Genomic DNA, 20,158 nt, shown 5'->3' on the forward strand with positions numbered 1-20,158 from the left:
CTCAGCCACAATGGCCAATAGCCGGGTGTTATGAGAGTTTATTTATTTTATTTATTTAACATATTTTAATACCGCCCAAACTTACATCTCTGGGAGGTTTACAACAAGATAAAAAACCAAGGTAAACCATTAGTTAAAAACCAAACAAGAAATTTAGAACACAACAATTTAAAATATATATATTTTTATTTTTTTTATAAAAAAATTTGCAGGCCAGCATCTGCAGGAGGGCCGTTTGAGCAGGCCTGATCTAATACAATTATTTCTATAATGAATCATGATAGTAGTTTACTGCTTTCTGATTGGATTTCACCTGATTAGGCACATTACGTGGCCAGGCCCCAAAAAACATGTGAACCATGTCAATGCATTGGACATTGTGATCACTTGTTCACTGTCTTTTGTCATTGTGTTGAAATGTCACCATTGCTTCACGACTTGTTTACCCACTTATCAGCACCCTAACAGCAAAACATTTCCAGGAAGAAGCAGCAAAACGTGGGCCTACCACCTTATAGCTGCTAATCAGTCCTGTGCTAAAGTTTAGTCAAGCTAAAAGCTCTAACATATCTATAGCTATTCTCAATATGCATCTAATAATCAGAAATGACACAACTAAACCTCCAATACAACAAAAGGAGCCCCCAAATTTAAATTTTGCTGTCACTACCCCTCCCCAGAATATTAAAAATGGCTCATTTTGTCCAAATGCTCTTACTTGCAATACTTTCCCGTGAACCTGATACCCACAGGTTTGCCCCATTGAGGTGGTAAAAGAGAACAAGTTGGGTAATGGAGGATAGGTTAGAAAACATAGCAGGGATTTTAATCACAATCCTATCAGAAATCCTTCTGCACAGCCCCAGTAGCTAGCCAACCACCACCACCCCCAACTGCTCCCATTTTAGGTATACTATGATGTTAACAGGATTCAGAAGACTCCATATTATTATTATTATTATTATTATTATTACATTTATATCCCGCTCCTCCTCCAAGGAGCCCAGAGCGGTGTACTACATACTTAAGTTTCTCCTCACAACAACCCTGTGAAGTAGTTAGGCTGAGAGAGAAGTGACTGGCCCAGAGTCACCCAGCAAGTATCATGGCTGAATGGGGATTTGAACTCGGGTCTCCCCGGTCCTAGTCCAGCACTCTAACCACTACACCATGCTAGCACAGACATAGGTGCAACCAATTTCAGATCACTTCTGTTCTGGATTAAGTTGAAGTGCAAAAACCCAGCCACTGAAAATGGGAAATTCAAATGCCACAGGGACACAGGAAGTTTCCTTATACCAAATCAGACAACTGGTTCACCTAAATCAGTATTGCCTTCACTGACGAGCAGGGGCGTATCTAGGGTGGGGCAGGCAGGGCACATGCCCCGGGCGCCACTTGAAGGGGGGGCGCCATTTCTTAAATTAAAAAAAAAATTAAAAGGCTGCCGAAAACAAAATGGCCCCCGCACATGCTCAAATGGCCTCTGTGAGGCCCTAGGCCATACCAGGACTCACAGAGGCCATTTGAGCATGCATGGTGGCCATTTTGTTTTCAGCTGCCATTTTTTATTTAAAAAATTATTTTTAAAAATGGCCACCGCACATGCTTAAATGATCCCTGTGAGGCCCTAGAGGCCAGCAGGGAGGAGGGGGAACCTTTGAAGACACCCCCCCCCCACAGCCTTTAGGAAGCTCCCTGAAGGGGCTACAGGTAATTTTTTTTAAAAAAAAAAAATTAATATGTCACTGTACACATATTCAGATATGTGACTTGTATGTGTCCTTCAGACTTGTATTTTTCCGCTGATATTATGGTAAAGTTATCTGACAGATGGGTGTCAGATGTTTGGACAGGGGGCGCAATTTCAATGCTTGCCCTAGGCACTATTTTCCCTAGATATGCCTCTGCTGACGGGCAGAGGTTCTCTAAGGTTTCAGGCAGGAGTCTTTCACAGCAATACTTGGAGATGCCGCTAGGAAGTGAACCTGAGTGCTGCTGCATGCAAAACAGATGTTCTTCCACTGAGCTATGGCCCCATTCATTTTTTAAACTGAACAATTATCAACGTACAACACAAAATGGGTCGTGCCCACAAACCAACAGACCAAAAACTGGCCCCAAAGAGAGAGAGGTCAGTGTTGTTTGTAAGCCTTAGGACAATATTGCAACAGTTCAGGAAAGGGTTACAGATGGTATAGTTACTGAGGACCAAAAATAAAAATAAAAAATCACGGTGTTGCTTACTTGTAATATCAATCTCAGCATTTGCAAGTGGAGGCAGGTTAGGTGAGGAAAAGGCATTGAAACTCTCTGCATCCACTTTAGTCACCCGGTTTCCCCTGTACAGTTTATTATGAAAGTACAGGCACACCTACATGACGAGAAAAGAAACATGTCAGTGTACAAACCTTGTAATTAAAAGATCCAGCAGATTAAAAAACAACAACACTTGTCTGAGTCTCTTTAAACATAATGAGAATGATTTAGGAGAGGGGTTATAAATATAATAAGAATTATGCAGGAGATGTTTTATATATTGCATGCTTTTTAAAAAAAAGCCACGTCTGTCACTTTGTGTTTTGATTTTAGAACTCGGAAACTTAAAAATAAATTAATTTGGGGTGGCATTTGCTTCCAAGAGCAGATTTGGTAGCTCCCAAGAACTGTCAAGAAAAGGGGTGTGCACTAACCATTCAATCTTGGTTTGATCCCAAACCGGAGGCAGTCTGGTCCACAATCGAACCAAACTGAGCCCAGTCCATGGAAGACCATTGCAGGATCAAGGGGTTATGCTTGTAAAGGGGAATCTAGTGAGGATTCCCATTTGCAAGCAAAGGGGTGGCAGAATCCTTGAAAAGTCTTCTAAAGGGCGGCTAGGGGGCAGCGAGAGGGCACCTTTAAGAGTAGATTAAGGTTCTTATTGGCCCGGTGGCGGGTGCCACTGCCACCCCTCAAAGCCTGACTGGCACAGCTCAAGCATGCGGAACTCCCTCCAACAACCTGCCCGCGCAGCGGCGGCACAGTTCCGACCTCTGTGGATACACAGAGTCCACAGTCAGTTCTAGAAAGAAGCAGGCGGTATAGGCCTGATTATACCATGCCAGACCTACAGATGATCCTGTTTCTGCCTAGGAGCACCACAGACTCCTGCTGCTTGTGCCACTTGGGGCCATTAAATAGACAGTATACATTTTCCTTTTAAAAAATGTTTTAGTTCAGCCTTTCACACAGCTGCTTACATTCCTCTGGCAAGCACTAATTGTATTCTTGTTTTGGTTTGCAGGGTCTGCATCGATCGCAGTATTTGAGCTTTTATAAAATAAGGACACAGGAACCTAGAGCTGGATTGGACCCAATGTCTACCGACTCCAGCATCCTGCTTCCCCCTACAGCCAAAAACAAGAGCAACAAATATTTATATACCGCTTTTCAACAAAAGCTTCCAAAGCGGTTTACACAGAGAAATAACAAATAAGATGTAACCCTGTCTCCAGAGGGCTCACAATCTCAAAATAAACATAAGATAGACACTAGCAACAGTCACTAGAAGTACTGTGCTGGGGGTGGATAGGGCTGGTTACTCCCCCTGCTAAATAAAGAGAATCACCATGTTAAAAAGGTGCCTCTTTGCCAAGTTAGCAGGGGAGTAAAAGACACCTCAAAAAGACACCTCAAAGAAGCCCACAAGTAGGATATGAAGACAATGACCCTCTCCTGTTTGCTTCACCGAAAGTGATATTCAGAGTCACCTTAAGTGGCGCAGCGGGGAAATGCTTGATTAAAAAGCAGAAGGTTGCTGGTTCGAATCTCCGCTGGTACTATATAGGAAGGTGCTGAAAGGCACCATCTCATACTGCACAGGAGGAAGCAATGGTAAACCCCTCCTGCATTCTACCAAAGAAAACTACACGGCTCTGTGGGTGCCAGGAGTCAAAATCGACTTGACAGCACACTTTACTTTTACTGACAATGAAAATGAAAATTTCACATAGCCTAGCCACTGGGTCTAAGAGCCAATTAGGAACTCTCCAAACTGGGTGAGTGGGTGACAAAGTGGCAAATGTGGTTCAATGTTGACAAGTGTAAAGTGATGCACATTGGGACAAAAAACCCCAACTTCAAGTACACACTGATGGGATCTGAGCTGTCAGTGACTGACCAGGAGAGGGATCTTGGGGTCATGGTGGAAGCTCGTTGAAAGTGTCGACTCAATGTGCGGCAGCTGTGAAAAAGGCCAATTCCATGCTAGCGATCATTAGGAAGGGGATTGAAAATAAAACTGCTAATACTATAATTCCACAAAACTATGGTGCAGCCACATTTGGAGTGTTGCGTACAATCCTGGTCACCACATCTAAAAAAGGACATTGTAGAACTGGAAAAGGTGCAGAAGAGGGCAACCAAGATGTTCAGGGGCCTAGAGCACCTTTCTTATGAGGCAAGGCTACAACACATGGGGCTATTTAGTTTAGAAAAAAGACAACTGCGGGGAGGGATGATAGAGGTCTATAAAATCATGCATGGTGTGGAGAAAGTGGAGAGAGAGAGAAATTCTTCTCCCTCTCACATGACACTACAACCAGGGGTCATCCCATGAATTTGGTTGCCAGGAAATCTAGGACCAACAAATGGAAGTACTTTTTCACACAATGCATAATCGACTTGTGGAATTTTCTGCCACAAGATATGGTGAATGCCAGCAATCTGGAAGGCTTTAAGAGGGGTTTGGATAACTTCAATAGAGGAGAGGTCTATCAATAGCTACTAGTTGGAGGGCTAAAAGCCACCTCCAGCCTCAAAGGCAGGATGCCTCTGAGTACCAGTTGCAGGGGAATAACAGCAGGAGAGAGGGCATGCCCTCAACTCCTGCCTGTGGCTTCCAGCGGCATCTGTGCAAAACAGAATGCTGGACTAGATGGGCCTTGGGCCTGATCCAGCAGGGCTGTTCTTATGTTCTTATGTACAAACCTATGTTCCAATTTCCTTTTTCTAATCCCCTATTCAAGCCATCCAAGCTAGTGGTGATGACCACATCTTGTGGCAGTGAATCCCATAAATGAACGAGGTGTTACACGAATAAGCACTTTCTTTTGTTTGTCCTGAATCTAATTTCGCAGGGTGGCCCTAGCCCTATTCAGATATTATGTTGTATGATTGCACAGATGTCTGTATACACATACATGATTTTGTGTGAATGACAAAAGAGCATGGTGTAGTGGTTAGAGTGCTGAACTAGGACCGGGGAGACCTGAGTTCAAATCCCCATTCAGCCATGAAACTAGCTGGGTGACTCTGGGCCAGTCACTTCTCTCTCAGCCTAACCTACTTCACAGGGTTGTTGTGAAAGAAAAACTCAAGTATGTAGTACACTGCTCTGAGCTCTTTGGAGGAAGTGTGGGATATAAATGTAATAATAATAATAATAATAATAATAATAATGACTGAATCTGGGTAGAGGCCCCTTAAATTCAGGATACAGATAGGAAGTGTGCTGCTTTACCCGCATTCAACATAACATGTGAATAACTGTACCTGTGTACACTGTAGCCAGATTGTACTAGTGCTGAACGTAACATCTGAATGGGGCTCTAGCCCTGCTGAGCTCAAATAAGCAAGAGGAAATGCTCTCCCATCTGTTTTCTCCACACTATGTGCAATTTTATAAGCCTCAGTCATTTCCTAGTCACTGAAGCTCTTCTCACGATCGGTGAGAAGAGCTTCTTCCAAGTCTGTGGGGAGAGCAGGCTTAGCCCGCTCTCCCTGCAGATGATCAAAAGGCAGCCCTGGACGGCTGGATCGGCCACCCACATGGCTGCCAGCTCTGTCACAAAGCCAGCGGGGGCAGCGGGGATCAGGGGCTGCACGGCCCCCAGAACTTCCAGGATGCCCCATGCGAGTCTGCAGGGCATCCTGGAGAGACCTCCAAGCCTGGGAGGCTGCTTTCCGCGGTGACACACGAGCAAAAAAAACAAGGTTAACGGAGCAATCGCTCCATTAACCTCATTTAAGGGGAGGGGGATTTAACAGGGTTAGCTGCTGGGAGCTGCGTGGCTCCCGTTGCAGCACACGATCGCCCCAAAGCGGGCTGGGCTCCCTTAGCCCGCTTTGGAGCGATCGTGGGAATAGCCTCACTGTCTTCCTTCCTTCCTTCCTTCCTTCCTTCCTTCCTTTTAAGTCTAAACATGCTAGCTTTTCCTTGGACAGATGCTGCAACTCCCTGATTGTTTTGGTAACCTTTCTCCTCCCTCCTTTCCAACCATACCCTTTTTTTGAGATAGAGAGACCAGGACTGTGCGCAGTTTTTCAGTCAGGGCCACAGCATAGATCACTATAACAGCTTTGCGATATTGGTTGGGTTTTGTTGTTTTTCCTTTCCTTCGATCTCTCTACTAATAATACCAAGTACAGAATCTCCTTTTTCACTGCTGCAGCAGACCGAGTTGATATTTTCATTAAGTCACGAGTCCAGGAGACCTTTCTTAGCTAATTACCATCCATTCAGACCCCATCAGAAGGTATGTGAAGTTGGGACTTTTTGCCCCAGTGTGCATCACTTTACACTTACATACATTGAACTTCATTTGCCACTTCATTGCTCATTCACCCAGTTTGGAGAGATCCTTTTGGAGCTCTTCACAATCTACAAGGATTTCACCATCCTGAGTAACTTGGTGGCATCTAAGTTTGCTTGAGAATCCTGTCCAAACCTGAAACTTTTCACACACACTCCACTCTAAGTTTTCCACCACTCCAAAGAGTCCCCACACCACAGTTCGTGACACATTATTCAGAACACCATGCATACTTTTATAAACTTTTATCATGTCCCATCTTAGCTGCCTTTTTCTCAACTAAAAAACCACACCACTTTAGCCTTTCCTTATAGGAAATAATTGAAAAGACTGTGGCAAAAGACAGAAAAGAGGGCAAGTGGGATTTCTGCATGGCAATAGGGACAAAGAGAGAGAGAGAGAGAGAGATGTGGAACTAGAATACCAGACCTCGGGAATTACAAATTGTCCAGCGATCAGCAGCGCCCCCAGCAGGTTGGCTCGGCCATCATTCCTCAGTTCATATATAGGCACCTAGACAAGACAAAGACAAATGACAACCAATTGCTTAAAATTAAAAATTAAAAAACCACAGCCAGAGGTGCGGGAGGGGGAGGGGGTGGGAGAGAAGAAGACTCCGGCATATGCAATACAATGTAAGCATAGATCCATGAATAATTTATGTAACATTATCTTATCATATGATTTACTAGGGTTTGGATATATTTCTTCATCTAAACTATGGCAGATGGTGAAATGTCTCCCTTTGAATGTAAAGCACATTCTCCCCCACCTCACGAAGTTTTCCTTGAATTTTACATATTCTTTATTTTATTTTATTTTTGTCAGGGGGAAATTCAGCACATAAGAAATATTCCTTGATGAATCCTACCCCAATAACTAACCTATTGCCTTCCATATTATTTAGAAGCTTCAGGTGGTACAGAATAAGGCAGCCACCTTCCTGATGGGGGTGGATTACTAGGAATCCATTATCTTAAAACTCCATGCCCCTGCCCCGCAATGCCATTACCCTAATTCAGGTGTTCTCAAACTTGGGTCTCCAGATGGTGTTGAACTACAACTCCCATCATCCCCAGCTACAATAGCCTTTGGGGGGACCCAAGTTTGAGGACCCCTGCTAATCCAACACTAATGTAGCATTGGCAGCTCCTGCCACGGACGCTAGCTTCTACCGACCCACCCACTGCCTGGGTCCCACTAAGCCACGGACTCACCACCTCCCTGCCCATTGCAGTCTAATGACATCATTACCTGGCACATGATGCCAGGCAGTGACATCATTAGACCACATCACCAACAGTAAAGGGAGGAAAGTCAACGGTGACGAATCCACTGCCAAGTGAGAGCCGCGGAGGGAGGGAGGGGAGAGAGGCAGCCCTGGGAGAAGGCAGTGCACAACTCCCCCCTGCCCTGGTCCCACTGGCAGGTAGTGTCCTCTTCACACGGGTGCCCAAAGGTAGATCTGCTCTTGTAATGAAATTAGCTGCAGCACCCTCTACACACCTGGCTGCCCTGAAGTAAAGAAAAACGTCAGGAATTGGATCTGCCATGTCATATGTAGCTTGGCCTAGCTCCCAGTTGTGTGTCCTCATTGACAGTGAACACCTACCTCATGGGGTTGCTGTGAGGACGAAGCACTTGGTTACATTTAAACTCAACTCTGACCCAGAATACAGCCCATCTTGCAGAGTTTCCAAGGCAACCTCTTACCTGAGATCCTGTCAGAACAATGGTTTTCCCCAGGTTCTCACACATGAAGGACAATGCTGAGGCTGTATAGGCCATTGTATCTGTGCCATGAAGGATCACAAACCCATCATACTTTTCATAGTTTTCCTAGAAATTCAAAACAAACATATCACAGCAAGAAGGCAAACAATATTTCTAACAAGTTGTTCCAGTAAGAACTAAGCAGCCTACTTTCCTTTCACTGTCTCTACATCTGGACTAAATTTGGTTCAAATTGAGGTCCACAAGTTAGATCTCTTGCACCTCAAATGTTCATGTGTCCGCTATCTTGGATTGGGGTGGATGACATCATTACAAACGACACCACTGGAGCATCCCTATGTGTCCATACAGCGGTAGCAAATTTGGTTCAAATTGGTTAAACTGTCCACAAGTTAGTACACTTGTGCCTCAAAAGTTTACATGTCTGCCATCTTGAATTGGGGTGGATGACATCACCACAATCTATGCCATGAAGGTGTCCCTGTGTGTCCCTACAGCTGTAGCAAATTTGGTTCAAATCGGTTAAGCGGTTCACAAGTTAGCCCACTTACGCCTCAAAAGTTTACGCATCCGTCATCTTGAATCAGGGTGGCTGACATCATCACAAACTATGCCACTGAGGTGTCCCTGTGTGTCACTCACTACAACTGTACTTAAATTTGGTTCAGATTGGTTAAACCGATCACAAGTTAGCCCACTTGAACCTCAAACATTCACACGCCCACCATCTTGAATCGGGGTAGAGGACATCATCACAAATTATGCCGTTGAGGTGTCCCTATGTGTCTCTACAACTGTACCCAGGTTGGTTCATATTGGTGTAGGCATTGTGAAGTTGATGCGGGGGGAGGACACAGACACACGGATGGGACACACACACTCAGAATGCTGATCTCATAAGCCTTCTGGAAATTAGGTTTAAAAACTAGTAGTTTGGGGGGGGGGGTTGAATTTGTAAGAACTTTGGCAAGCGTGTCAATTTTAAAATATTACTACATTGTCTCTCTAAAGCGTTGTTTTTTTTAAAGATCAAATGTGGTAATGGGAGGCACATGAGAGGAAGGGTCCAAGAATGAGGGGAACTAAGTGTAAACCAACAAAAAGCTAACACAGAAATAAAGTAATGGTTCTCAAGTTATTGGTTAAGCAATTCGAATGCAACAAAGTTAAACAAAAATTTTAAAATAAGCCCTTGGGAATTTGGCCTCTGAGTCACCTCAGCACCCTGACATACAGAAAACTGCTGGTGGGGGCTGGCGTATTGAGCACTTGCAAAGAATACTGCCTCCCTGTTTCCCCCTACTGAATGAGCAAAGAGGCACCCTTTAAAAGGAGAGCTGTTTCCGATGTAGCAGAAAGAGAGAAACTGGCCCTGTACAATACAACGTAACTTCCCTCCAGTGTCTATTGCTGATGTGTGACTTCCTTTTTAGACTGTTTGGGACGGGGAATCACCTCCCAGTTCACTTTGCGAGGTAAACCACTTTAAAACTTATTTCTTGAAAAGCGGTATATTCGTATTCTAAAACACAACATAAGGGGGCACAGTGAACTGGTACAGAGGGTGCCAGGTTTAATCCCAGGCAGCTCTAGTTAAATGGCATCTGAGAGCAGGGTGGGGGAAACCCTCCAGACCTCAGAGAGCCAATGCCATCCTGAGCTGAAAGTACTAGGCTGCACGGGATGTTGCCTTACACTGAGAGAGAGAGCATTGGTCCATCTAGCAATTAGTTGGTCCATTGGTCCATTCTCGCAATTAGTTTTCATTACATTTACAGCTGCTTGTAGTTATCGTAAATTCAATGCTTATTTGTTTTTATACTTTAAATAAAACCTAAAGAAAATAAAACACGGTGTACAGTAACCTTTCATTAGACTTGGATCCCATGCCCAAGATATCTCATTACAGTATGCAGATATTTCAAAATCCGGAAAAGTCCAAAATCCGGAACACTTCTGGTCTCAAGCAGTTCGGATAAGGGATACACAACCTGTATAAGGCAGCTGGGTGTGTTCATATGTGTAAGAGGATAATCGTTTGTTAAACAGAAGCTGGAAATCTACAAAAAGGGCCTGGAATAGACTGGAGGGGGGCAGGTCCCTTAGCTGACCAATGTAAACAAACTCAGCCAATAAAGCCTCTTTTATTGGGGTATTTCTATCTGGAATGTTAATGCTTCCTCCCAGAGAAGCGCAGACTTTCAGCTGAACATAATTAATTGTTAAAGAATACAGTCAACATAAAATCTAGTTCTTTCAATGGCTAATTATGAGAAAATTCAAAGAACGGTTCCTCAATGTATACATATTAATGATGTGTCCTTAACGAGAGGAAGACTGCTAATTAAGAGAAGCTTAGCAGTGGCTTTATAACAGGAATGTTAACATATGCAAATGAGTCGTATGGTCTGATTTCTTTTTGCTGCGTTTACGTTGGGGATTATACCATTTACGGGAACAGATTAAGCAAACGGGGGCTATTGTAGCATACAAGGAGAAAGCACCATCTTCATCCAGCCTCCAGAGAGGCACAGTGCTAGTGTAAGACTGCCCCCTTCTGTCCAAAAGACGCATAGAGATAGGAACATCAAGAGGTGTCCGAGGTCAGTTTGAAGTTTGATTTCTAACTCTGTATTCTCAGGAGAGGTATAAACCACAGCTTCTATTTGGTCCCAGGGAATAAAGAGTCAGCAATGTGGTATTTTTCTAATATGGCAGACCTCTGCTGATGCAGGAGATGGCCAACTCTAGAACAGTGCTTTCCAAACTTTCGATAGCCGGGGGTCAAACCAGGCCAGCCCTAGGGTTTCTGGTGCCCTGGGCAAAGGTTGACTTTGGCACCCGTGCCCCCACATTCTGTACCATAGAAAATATAATTTTAACTGAAGGAGGGGCACCAAAAGCATATCTTGCAGCTGGCACTGGCTGGGCAGGGGCAGTGTATACCTTTGAAATCCGTAAATTGTCCCACCACTGCCACCCTCCAGCGCCACATGGAGTCCACCCTCACCGCACAGGGAACGCGCTTCCCATGGGAATAAGAGCGTCCCCATCTCTAGCAGCTTTGAAAAAGTGTTTGAAGACTCATCTTTTTACCCAGGCTTTTTTAACTTTTTAAATTTTAGACTGTTTATTGATTTGTTTTAAATTGTTTTTAGGATTTTAATTGATTTTAATGTTTTGTTTATTGCTTTGTTGTGAACTGCCCTGAGACCTTGGTTTGGGGCGGCATATAAATACGATAGATAGATAGATAGATAGATAGATAGATAGATAGATAGATAGATAGATAGAATATACATTAGTCCTTTAAAGAGGCTTTCCAATATCTTCTGCTTATATCTAGTAGGGGATTTTTGCTTTTTGTTTTGTTTTGTTTTTTAGTTCTCCATTTTTAGCTTTTTATTAGTACCTTTTAATTTAAAACTTATTAAAATTGTGTACTTGTAAATGTGGTTTTAGCCTGGTCTTGTAACCTATTTTACTTAAAAAACAAACAAAAACTACATCATATCTGATTTGTAGATGTCGTGAGCCTCCTGAGCAGTAGTGTACTGGAGGGGAGGGGTATAATTATTTCAAATGAATAAAATAAAATAAAAATGAATAAATTTGAGAGGTCAGTCTGGCAAAGCTGAGTGGTGGGGCTGGGCTCCACCACAGGAGCAGACTGCACACGACACCGAGGGGAGCAGGGGCACAGGAGCAGCATTCCCTCTAAGGGGTGCACACATGCGCTCACAAGTTTTCTGGTGTCGGCTCAGTTAATTTTAGATCCCACTCAGGTGGAATCAGAAATGCCCCCACTGGAATGCATGTTCGCACACACACTGCGTTGATACTGCTGCCCAGAAGAAAATTCATTCCGCACACAGATGGAAAAAAAAATTAGAGAGAACACTGCCCAGGGGAGCAGCAGCGGGACACTTGGCAGACTTTTTAAAGGTATAAAGATGCTTCTGCACCGGCATCACCTTCTCCCCTGCCCCAGCTAGACACTCTGGCAGGTGCCTGTTCCTACCACCACCCCACAAGATTTGGCACTCTGGGTGATCTCCTAGGTTTGCCTAGTGCATGGGCCAGCCCTGGGGTCAAACGAGACATTCCTTTAAACATACCACTGAAGCCAGTACGCTTGCTTTTAACTGATTCCATAGCAGCTGGAATGGGGAGCCCACGGATTGGGATCATGGTATGGGGCAGAAGATCAACACACACACCCCCGGTATACTTACCCCCCAGAGCGGAGTGCAGCTTTGGGAGTGAGTTGGGGAGGAGCCACTGTTGGCCATGGTGCTATTTAAATAGGGGAAATGGTATTGGGGGGGTTAAAAAGAGAGGTGCAGCTATCATTAAACAAGGGGTGCCAAACATCCCTGGGTCCCTGAAGGATTGGGGACCTCCCCCCGGTGTTAGCTGCCCTGAAAGAAAGTTCCCATTGCTGCAGAGACAGCAGTCACAAGAGGCCAAATCCAGACAAAAATCATAGCGTTGGAGAAGATTAAATCCCCTCCCTCTACAAAGTGGCCCCAATCCATGGGGGGGGTGAACTGACAGTAACACAAGTGGGCTAATCCCATATGCTTAAAACAACATCTAATTTGACCATTAATCATACTTCTTTTAAAAAGTGTTAGCTTGACTTGCCTCAGATTGATTTTTACATAAACTATTGTTGGAGAAGCTTCTTTGCACTTGTTCCAACATGAACAAGTTCACTCCCCCACCCCAAGCTGCCTTGTGTTTGCTACAGTTCCCTGGAGCCTTAAAACATCATAGCTGACAGGCAAGTTCATATGGGAGAAGACTTGAAAACAAGAGGCATCATCATGACCACAGACGCTAATCAAAAGTATTTTGAATATGTGAAGATGCCTTATGCTGAGTCAGACCTTTGGTCTACCTAATCTATCTACGCTCTACTCTGACTGGCAGCAGCTCTCTGAAAATCTCACTCAAAGGACCTTCTCAGCAGCAGTGCTACCACAGAGCCTTTAACTGGTGATACCGGGGATTGAACAAGGAAAGGATATGCTCTAATACTGAGGTATGGGACCTCCTTTCCTCGTCCTAATGAATTCATTTTAAAAACAATAAAAAACACCTTCCAGTGGTTTCCGAAGCACAAGATTGCACTTTCGCATCTAAAAAGGTTTTCTCTCCAAAAGTCGCACAAACTTGCTACCCATAAATTTTGCAATGCTCAAAGCTACACTTTATCCCCACCTGGTGGTCAACTGGATTATAGCAGCAAGTTGAAATGGCTGGGGAAGAAGAGGTTATGTTGCAAGAAACAGTCAGGCTTATACAAAAAGCCTCTTGAAAACAGATCAGATAAGCACAGTGTCTTGTAAAAGTAGCATCAGATCTCTTTTCCGCCCATCATTTTTTCCAGAGACATAACCCTGGAAACGTTATGCAGAACCATGGCTCTAGATGACACAGGAGCAGATTGCCTGCCCACAGCTGGTGATGTTCCAGCAATGTGCTTGCAAGACCAATTCAAAAATTCTGCCTTTAAGGAGCAACTTCTTTAAGTTGCAAGCAACCTTTAAGATAAAAACACTCATTTTTAAAAGGACATGGAATGTAAATGGCATGTTATTATAAGTCTTTATGTCTGTTTCTGAAAGAGTTGGAAATGTTATGATCCTTATGGATGCATAGGTAGAGCACCTGCGAGCATGGGAAAGGTACCACCAAACTCAAGGTAACCTGTAGATATGTTGGTTTCACAAAAATCTGAAGGAAAGAAACCTAAGGGGGAAAGAATCCCAAAGCTGCAGCAGTGTAACTCAGTGGACTGGAATGTTCAGAGACTCAGGGGACATTTAACAGACAAGCAGGTGGGTGGAACTAATGGAACTCAACGGTGAGGAAGGAGGGCTTGAACAAAAAGAAGAGGCAATTTCTCAGCTTGAAGAATCCTCCTTCAAGACAGTCACAACCCTTCTCTGCTTCAGAGAGGGGAAGGTGCCTAAAACGTTCAACAGCCTTAGGCACAGGCTCAGGTAATGTATGCACACCAGGGATAAACTGCAACATTTTGTAGCTTCTTGTACCTATTCTTGTACCATAACAATGGAAAGCTAGGCAACCCTGCTGACCAGTAAAAAAACAGCATAGAGTTGAAGCATCCTACGCATCTAAGCAGCAAGTGCTGCCATTTTGCCCAAATACACAGCACCTGGTGCCTAAAATCTGAGCTGCTGAGATCACAACATGAAAAACAATGTTCTATGTCTGGCAGTGTATTACTTAGAAGAAGACAATTGGGAATACCTCGAGCTGCTTGGCAATTTTTCTCCAGTCAGCTGGTGTCATATTTGAAGAATCAAGAAGTGGAGAAAGTTCCAAGATTGTATAGATGATTGTTTTATTTTGGCTCTGTTGGTTGGAATGCCTGTCAAAAAGAGAACATTTTGGGCAGTGAGTTATTTTGGTTGCACTTGGAGAGGAAAGCTCCAAAACTATTTTAGCTTGACTTGAGGATGCTCACTGTGACAAAGCTGGAAAGCCATGAGATCAGCCCTTTCTTCCTTTAGGCCTGTCACCCAGTTTAACAAATCTTAGCTCATTAATCATATGAGATGTAATCCATTAAATCTGGACAAATGTGCATATGAATAAAACAGTAGGTCTGAAGCATTACTTCATCATTTGTCTATCACACATACACGGGATGTGCACGGTATCGGTTCAGAGGCCCATAAAGGTTTGAACGGCGAGTGGGTCTGCGGGTTCAAAGGCAGGGGGCTGCATCTTTAAGGGCGGGAGAGGGTGCACTTACCCCTCCTTCTGCTTTCCCCCCACCGGCACACTGTTTTCTTAAAGTCCTTTGGGGTGGCAGTGTACCTCCCTGCTGCCCCGTTGCCCCCTTTATCAGAAGTAAAGGCATGTCGGATACTTCCGGTTACTTCTGGTAAGGGGGGCAACGGGGCGGCAGGGAGGTATGCCCCAATGGACTTTAAGAAAACAGAGCACCAGTGGAAGAAAAGCGGAGTGTGGGGTAAGTGCACCCTCCCCCGCCCTTAAAGATGCACCCCACTGCCTTCGAACCACCCCCGCCCATTTCCGTGCACTTCCCTAACACTGCAGCAGACGCCAACTTCAAAGAGGACTTCCCTTCTGTACAAGATGAAAAAGGAATGCCTCTTCCAAGATGGCACCTTTTTTGTTAGGGCAGGTTCACACAACCACCAGCTTGTGTGAACCTGCCAGTTAAGGTTCACTGGCAGGAAAAATGTTCCTTGGTAAAATGTTGGTAAGCCAGAGGACACGGGGTGTGACATCTAAACCTGCCGGAGTCTGGTTCCTGCACCAGATTCCTGACATTTTTTGGACTGCTGTCTGACTTCTCTCACCAAAATTTGAAGTTGGGCAGAGGATGTCAGGAATCCAGCACAGGAACCAGATCTGGGCAGGTTCAGATGTCACACACACAAACACCCCTGGGAATGCACATGCCCAGTTACTGACATTTAACTGAGATGTTACTGCCTTGCTGGCAGTCATGTGAACCTGCCCTTAGTGTGCATGTTTAAAATAATTAATTTTTATATTTTAAAAGTCTAAGGCCCAATTAATCAAGGGCACCTCAGTCCCCAACATCTGCAGTTTACGGAGAGCTTGAGGAGAGGGGGCCATCCCCTCAGGAGAATCAGACTGTGGACCCTTGTTTACAAGGCAATCAGCCACTCAACTAGAATTTATATTTGAGAATTTATTAACAACTCTTGAAACCCAGGATTAACATTAAAGACTGGTTGTAGCTGGTTTTCCAGTGCCAATTAGTTTTAATCCTGGCTGCTGTTCTGCTTGGTGTATGTTTGACATTATCTGCTCTTTCAGAGGCGCCATTAGGCCCAGACATAGGGACATAGGAAGCTGCCATATACTGAGTCAGACCATTGGTCTATCTAGCTCAGTATTGTCTTCACAGACTGGCAGCGGCTCCTCCAAGGTTGCAGGCAGGAATCTCTCTCAGCCCTATCTTGGAGATGCTGCCAGGGAGAGAACTTGGAACCTTCTGCTCTTCCCAGAGCAGCTTCATCCCCTGAGGGGAATATCTTGCAGTGCTCACACATGGAGTCTCCCATTCATATGTAACCAAGGCGGACCCTGCTTAGCTAAGGGGACAAGTCATGCTTGCTACCACAAGACCGGCTCTCCTCCCTGCTTGGGGAGCAGATCCGTGGCCTGGTAGCCTCTCTTTTCTGGAGGACCCCAATGCACCTGTGTCCCTGCCCTGCAACCGGTGCAGGCTCTGTGATGCCTCCTCTGTACCCCACATGCTGGCAGCATCAGGCTGGCTATAATCGGAAGACTTGCCTGCCATTGGAAGGCTCCCCATGTGCTGGGGCAGGCTGCTGGCTACAGCTCCCCATACCCAACTATCAGCTGTTCAGTGGGGCTTCTGGAGGCCTCTCTGCCAGCATCCCTGAAACTTTCCATTGCGGGCCGGCAGGCCACCTGCAGACAGCAGTGAAGAGAGGAGGCAGAGTAGCCAGCGCTGGCTGTCCATCAGAGTGCTTTGCACACCCTCTGCCCTGCTCTGCACAGCTGCCTAATGGTGTGCTGAGCCTGTGCCTCCCTCCGAGTCAGCAATGGAAGGTATGGGATTTCCCTTTTGTGGTTATTTCCCCCCTCTTGTATATTTATGGAATGGCTTGCCCTAGGGTTTGATATCGGGCACAGATGTAGGGCAGGCTGGGAGGGCTCTGTATATTTAATTTGCAGTGGACTGGTCAATCCAATGATTTTTAATCATTTCAGAAAAAAATCAAGAAATTTCCAAAGAAGTCCTATAAGTGGCTTGTCTCATCTGGAACTGAAGCCCATCCCACCCACCTCAGCCAACCATCATTCTACTCCCATGTGGAGGAATCTGCCTTTCATAAAAAAGGGAAAAAACACCCCCCGCTTCCCCCCCCCTTTAGATCTCCTGGAATGACTTGGCATAGGGCTTTGCTATTGAGCAAAGATATTGAGCATTTTATGGCTCATTTAAACAAAAAAAATGGGGGGGTTGGTCAATATTTTACTCTTGGGGGGGCATCACTGGACTTGTTAAGAGCAATGGAGTACAGTAAAGCACTTTATTTGGCCCATTTTGTCATTTGGGGGGCAATTTCAGGTGGTGCAGGAACCTAACCCCCCAATTTACATTACATTTAATGCCCCATTATTCGCGGATTTGCTATCTGCCGCCCCCAGCGGTATGGAATCCCTGCAAATAACAGGGTTCTCCTGTAGTCCAGCAATAGCTTATGACCTGCTGCAAGATATCAGGCACACTTATAATACCATCACCACAATCTTCTTCCCTAGGGAGCCCTGGGGTGGATGGGACCATTTCTGTCTAAGAACAAAAGCTTTCACATATCTGCTGTTTTATTTTTATCTTAAATCTTTTGTTGTGATTTATTATTTTTGTGAGTTGTCCTGAGCAGCATTGCACTGGAAAGGTGGAATACACATATTTTAAACAAACAAACACACACGTACGGAAGCACCAAGGTGTCAGTGCCAAGCCGGATATGCATTTTAGCGGCATATGCAGAATCATGAAGAATTGGGATCTTCTTCAGGGCCCCTGCTAACTTGTTGGCCTCTGGAGCAAGACCTAGAAAATAGGAGAACAGGAAAACCATGAGTAAAGCTGATGTCCATGGATTTCTCATCCTGAATATGTATTCATTACAGCGCTTTCACTTAAAAAACAACAACAAAGGAAAACAATGTGAGGAAATTAGGAATCAAATATTCAGATATTTGAAGACAGCTATCATTTTATTTTATTGTTAAATTTGTATACCGCCTTTCATTAAAACAATCTCAAGGCGGTTCACACAGAAAAATTAAAACAAGACTATAAAAATTACACGATTAAAATATTAAGCTACAAGATAAAAACATAGATCTGACTAAAAAGATTTTTTTAAAAACCAAGCACATACAAAATTCAAAGTAGCAGCAGTAGAGACAATCATATAAAAGCCTGGGTAAAAAGCCAAGAAGCCACCTAATGGCACAGCGGGGAAATGACTTGATTAACACGCCATAGGTTGCTGGTTCGAATCCTTGCTGGTATGTTTCCCAGACTATGGGAAGCACCTATATCACGCAGCAGTGATATAGGAAGATGCTGAAAGGCATCATCTCATACTGTGAGGGAGATGGCAATGGTAAACCCCTCCTGTATTCTACCAAAGACTACCACAGGGCTCAGTGGTCGCCAGGAGTTGACACCGACTTGACGGCACACTTTACCTTTAAAAAGCCAAGATACCTCACCATAGTCTTCTTTTCCCTGGGCTAAACGTGCCCAACTCCTTTAACAGTTCCTCATGGGTTTTCATTTCCAGACCTGTCCCCATCTTTGTTGCCCTCGTTTGAAATTAACATAGTGCTCTATTAAATGCTACACAGAGTTTCCTTTTTAGTTTCACTAGTATCTTGAGAGTGGAAAAGCAATGTCTCAAGAGCAACTAGGGTGGAGCACCCATTCATTGAAAGGGGACATTTCGCAGGGGGCCTCAAAAAAAGTATTAGAGTTGCTTATGAAGGCATAGATGGGCTTGTTCTTCGGTATGTGGGGAAACCTGCCAAGGTTCTTCTCCACCTCTATCCCCAGAAAATGACTTTACTCCAGTGGTGAAGCATCCTATGAGGTTTTGAGGCTGAGCCTACCCAAAAATAAGTAAAATATACTTATTTAAAGTATATAAATATACAATAAATCATCTACCAGAAGCCAACAACCAATCACGAAAATATATTGTTCATTCATTGTATTTGTATTCCCCAATTCCAGTTGCAATGCCACCATGCACTCATGAGAGGCTAGCGAAATCTAGCCTCTGTTGGGAGACTCCATACAGCCTCAGCAGTATGGCAGGTACATATGGGACAAGGGGTGGGTGGGTTGTAAAGAGGGGCTAATACCTTAGCTTAATGCATCACAATCCGAGGCTAGCCTCTAAGTGCAAAACCCCGATGGTGAGGACAGGACCCATCACTTCCGTTTCTGCTCTCATGCAGATTCTACTAGGCAGAGGTAAATGACGGCACACAAAAAGCAGCTAGCGGGATCGATCTTTCCCACTTGTCAGACTTTTTCCTAAATAATTTTAATTTTCAGCCTCCCCAGGTCTGCCTGATTAGCTTCTCCACTGCTTTGCTCCCTCATAGAACCTTAAGATACAACATTTTGTGAGCATGAAGATCTCTTAGCTTGTCGGTCTCTGTTTCTGTTACCAGATGTCTCCCATATCAAGGGATTTCCATACTTCAAGGATCGAGAACATAATCCACAAGATTAAACTCCACAATGTGATTTGAGCTATCTCAGTTCCATAATATTTTAACAGATGTTATAGCAGCTCCAGTGTTCCTTATTTATAAAAAATACTTATCTAGTGACTGTTCTACTTAGAGAATACACCAGCCTTGATAAACATTATGTGCACTTTTTATGTTCAGCAGAAAAGACAATTTACTTTAAAGTTTGAATAAGGAATGGAAACCATGCATGGGTATACATGCAAATTAGGAAACCTTTTACAAACATCCATGATATATTCCAGTGACAGAATTCAGATTCTAAGTTAAAAGTGTGCCGTCAAGTTGATTTCGACTCCTGGCTCCCACAGAGCCATGTGGTTTTCTTTGGTAGAATACAGGAGGGGTTTGCCATTGCTTCCTCCCACGCAGTGTGATATGATGCCTTTCAGCATCTTCCTAGATCGCTGCTGCCCAACATAGTACCAGCGGGGATTCGAACCAGTAACCTTCTGCTTGTTAGTCAAACTTGATCATGTTTGCATTTAGAAATCATTCTAAACCAG

The 20,158-nt window shown here is 44.3% G+C and overlaps 1 protein-coding gene across 2 annotated transcripts in view; it reads right to left on the reverse strand.

The window, feature by feature from the left end:
- ASPG (asparaginase) overlaps positions 1-20,158 on the reverse strand; it is a 115,383-nt gene that overhangs the window by 82,504 nt on the left and 12,721 nt on the right. For both annotated transcript variants that reach the window (XM_053288575.1, XM_053288651.1), the window contains exons 2-6: positions 17,817-17,934; positions 14,592-14,712; positions 8,289-8,414; positions 7,005-7,088; positions 2,248-2,374 (exon numbers count right to left, since the gene is read on the reverse strand). In XM_053288575.1, coding sequence (XP_053144550.1) covers positions 2,248-2,374; positions 7,005-7,088; positions 8,289-8,414; positions 14,592-14,712; positions 17,817-17,934 — 576 coding nt within the window. The remainder of the gene's footprint in view (positions 1-2,247; positions 2,375-7,004; positions 7,089-8,288; positions 8,415-14,591; positions 14,713-17,816; positions 17,935-20,158) is intronic.

Source organism: Hemicordylus capensis, chromosome 1, assembly GCF_027244095.1.
Source record: "Hemicordylus capensis ecotype Gifberg chromosome 1, rHemCap1.1.pri, whole genome shotgun sequence".
NCBI classification, from domain to species: Eukaryota; Metazoa; Chordata; class Lepidosauria; order Squamata; family Cordylidae; genus Hemicordylus; species Hemicordylus capensis.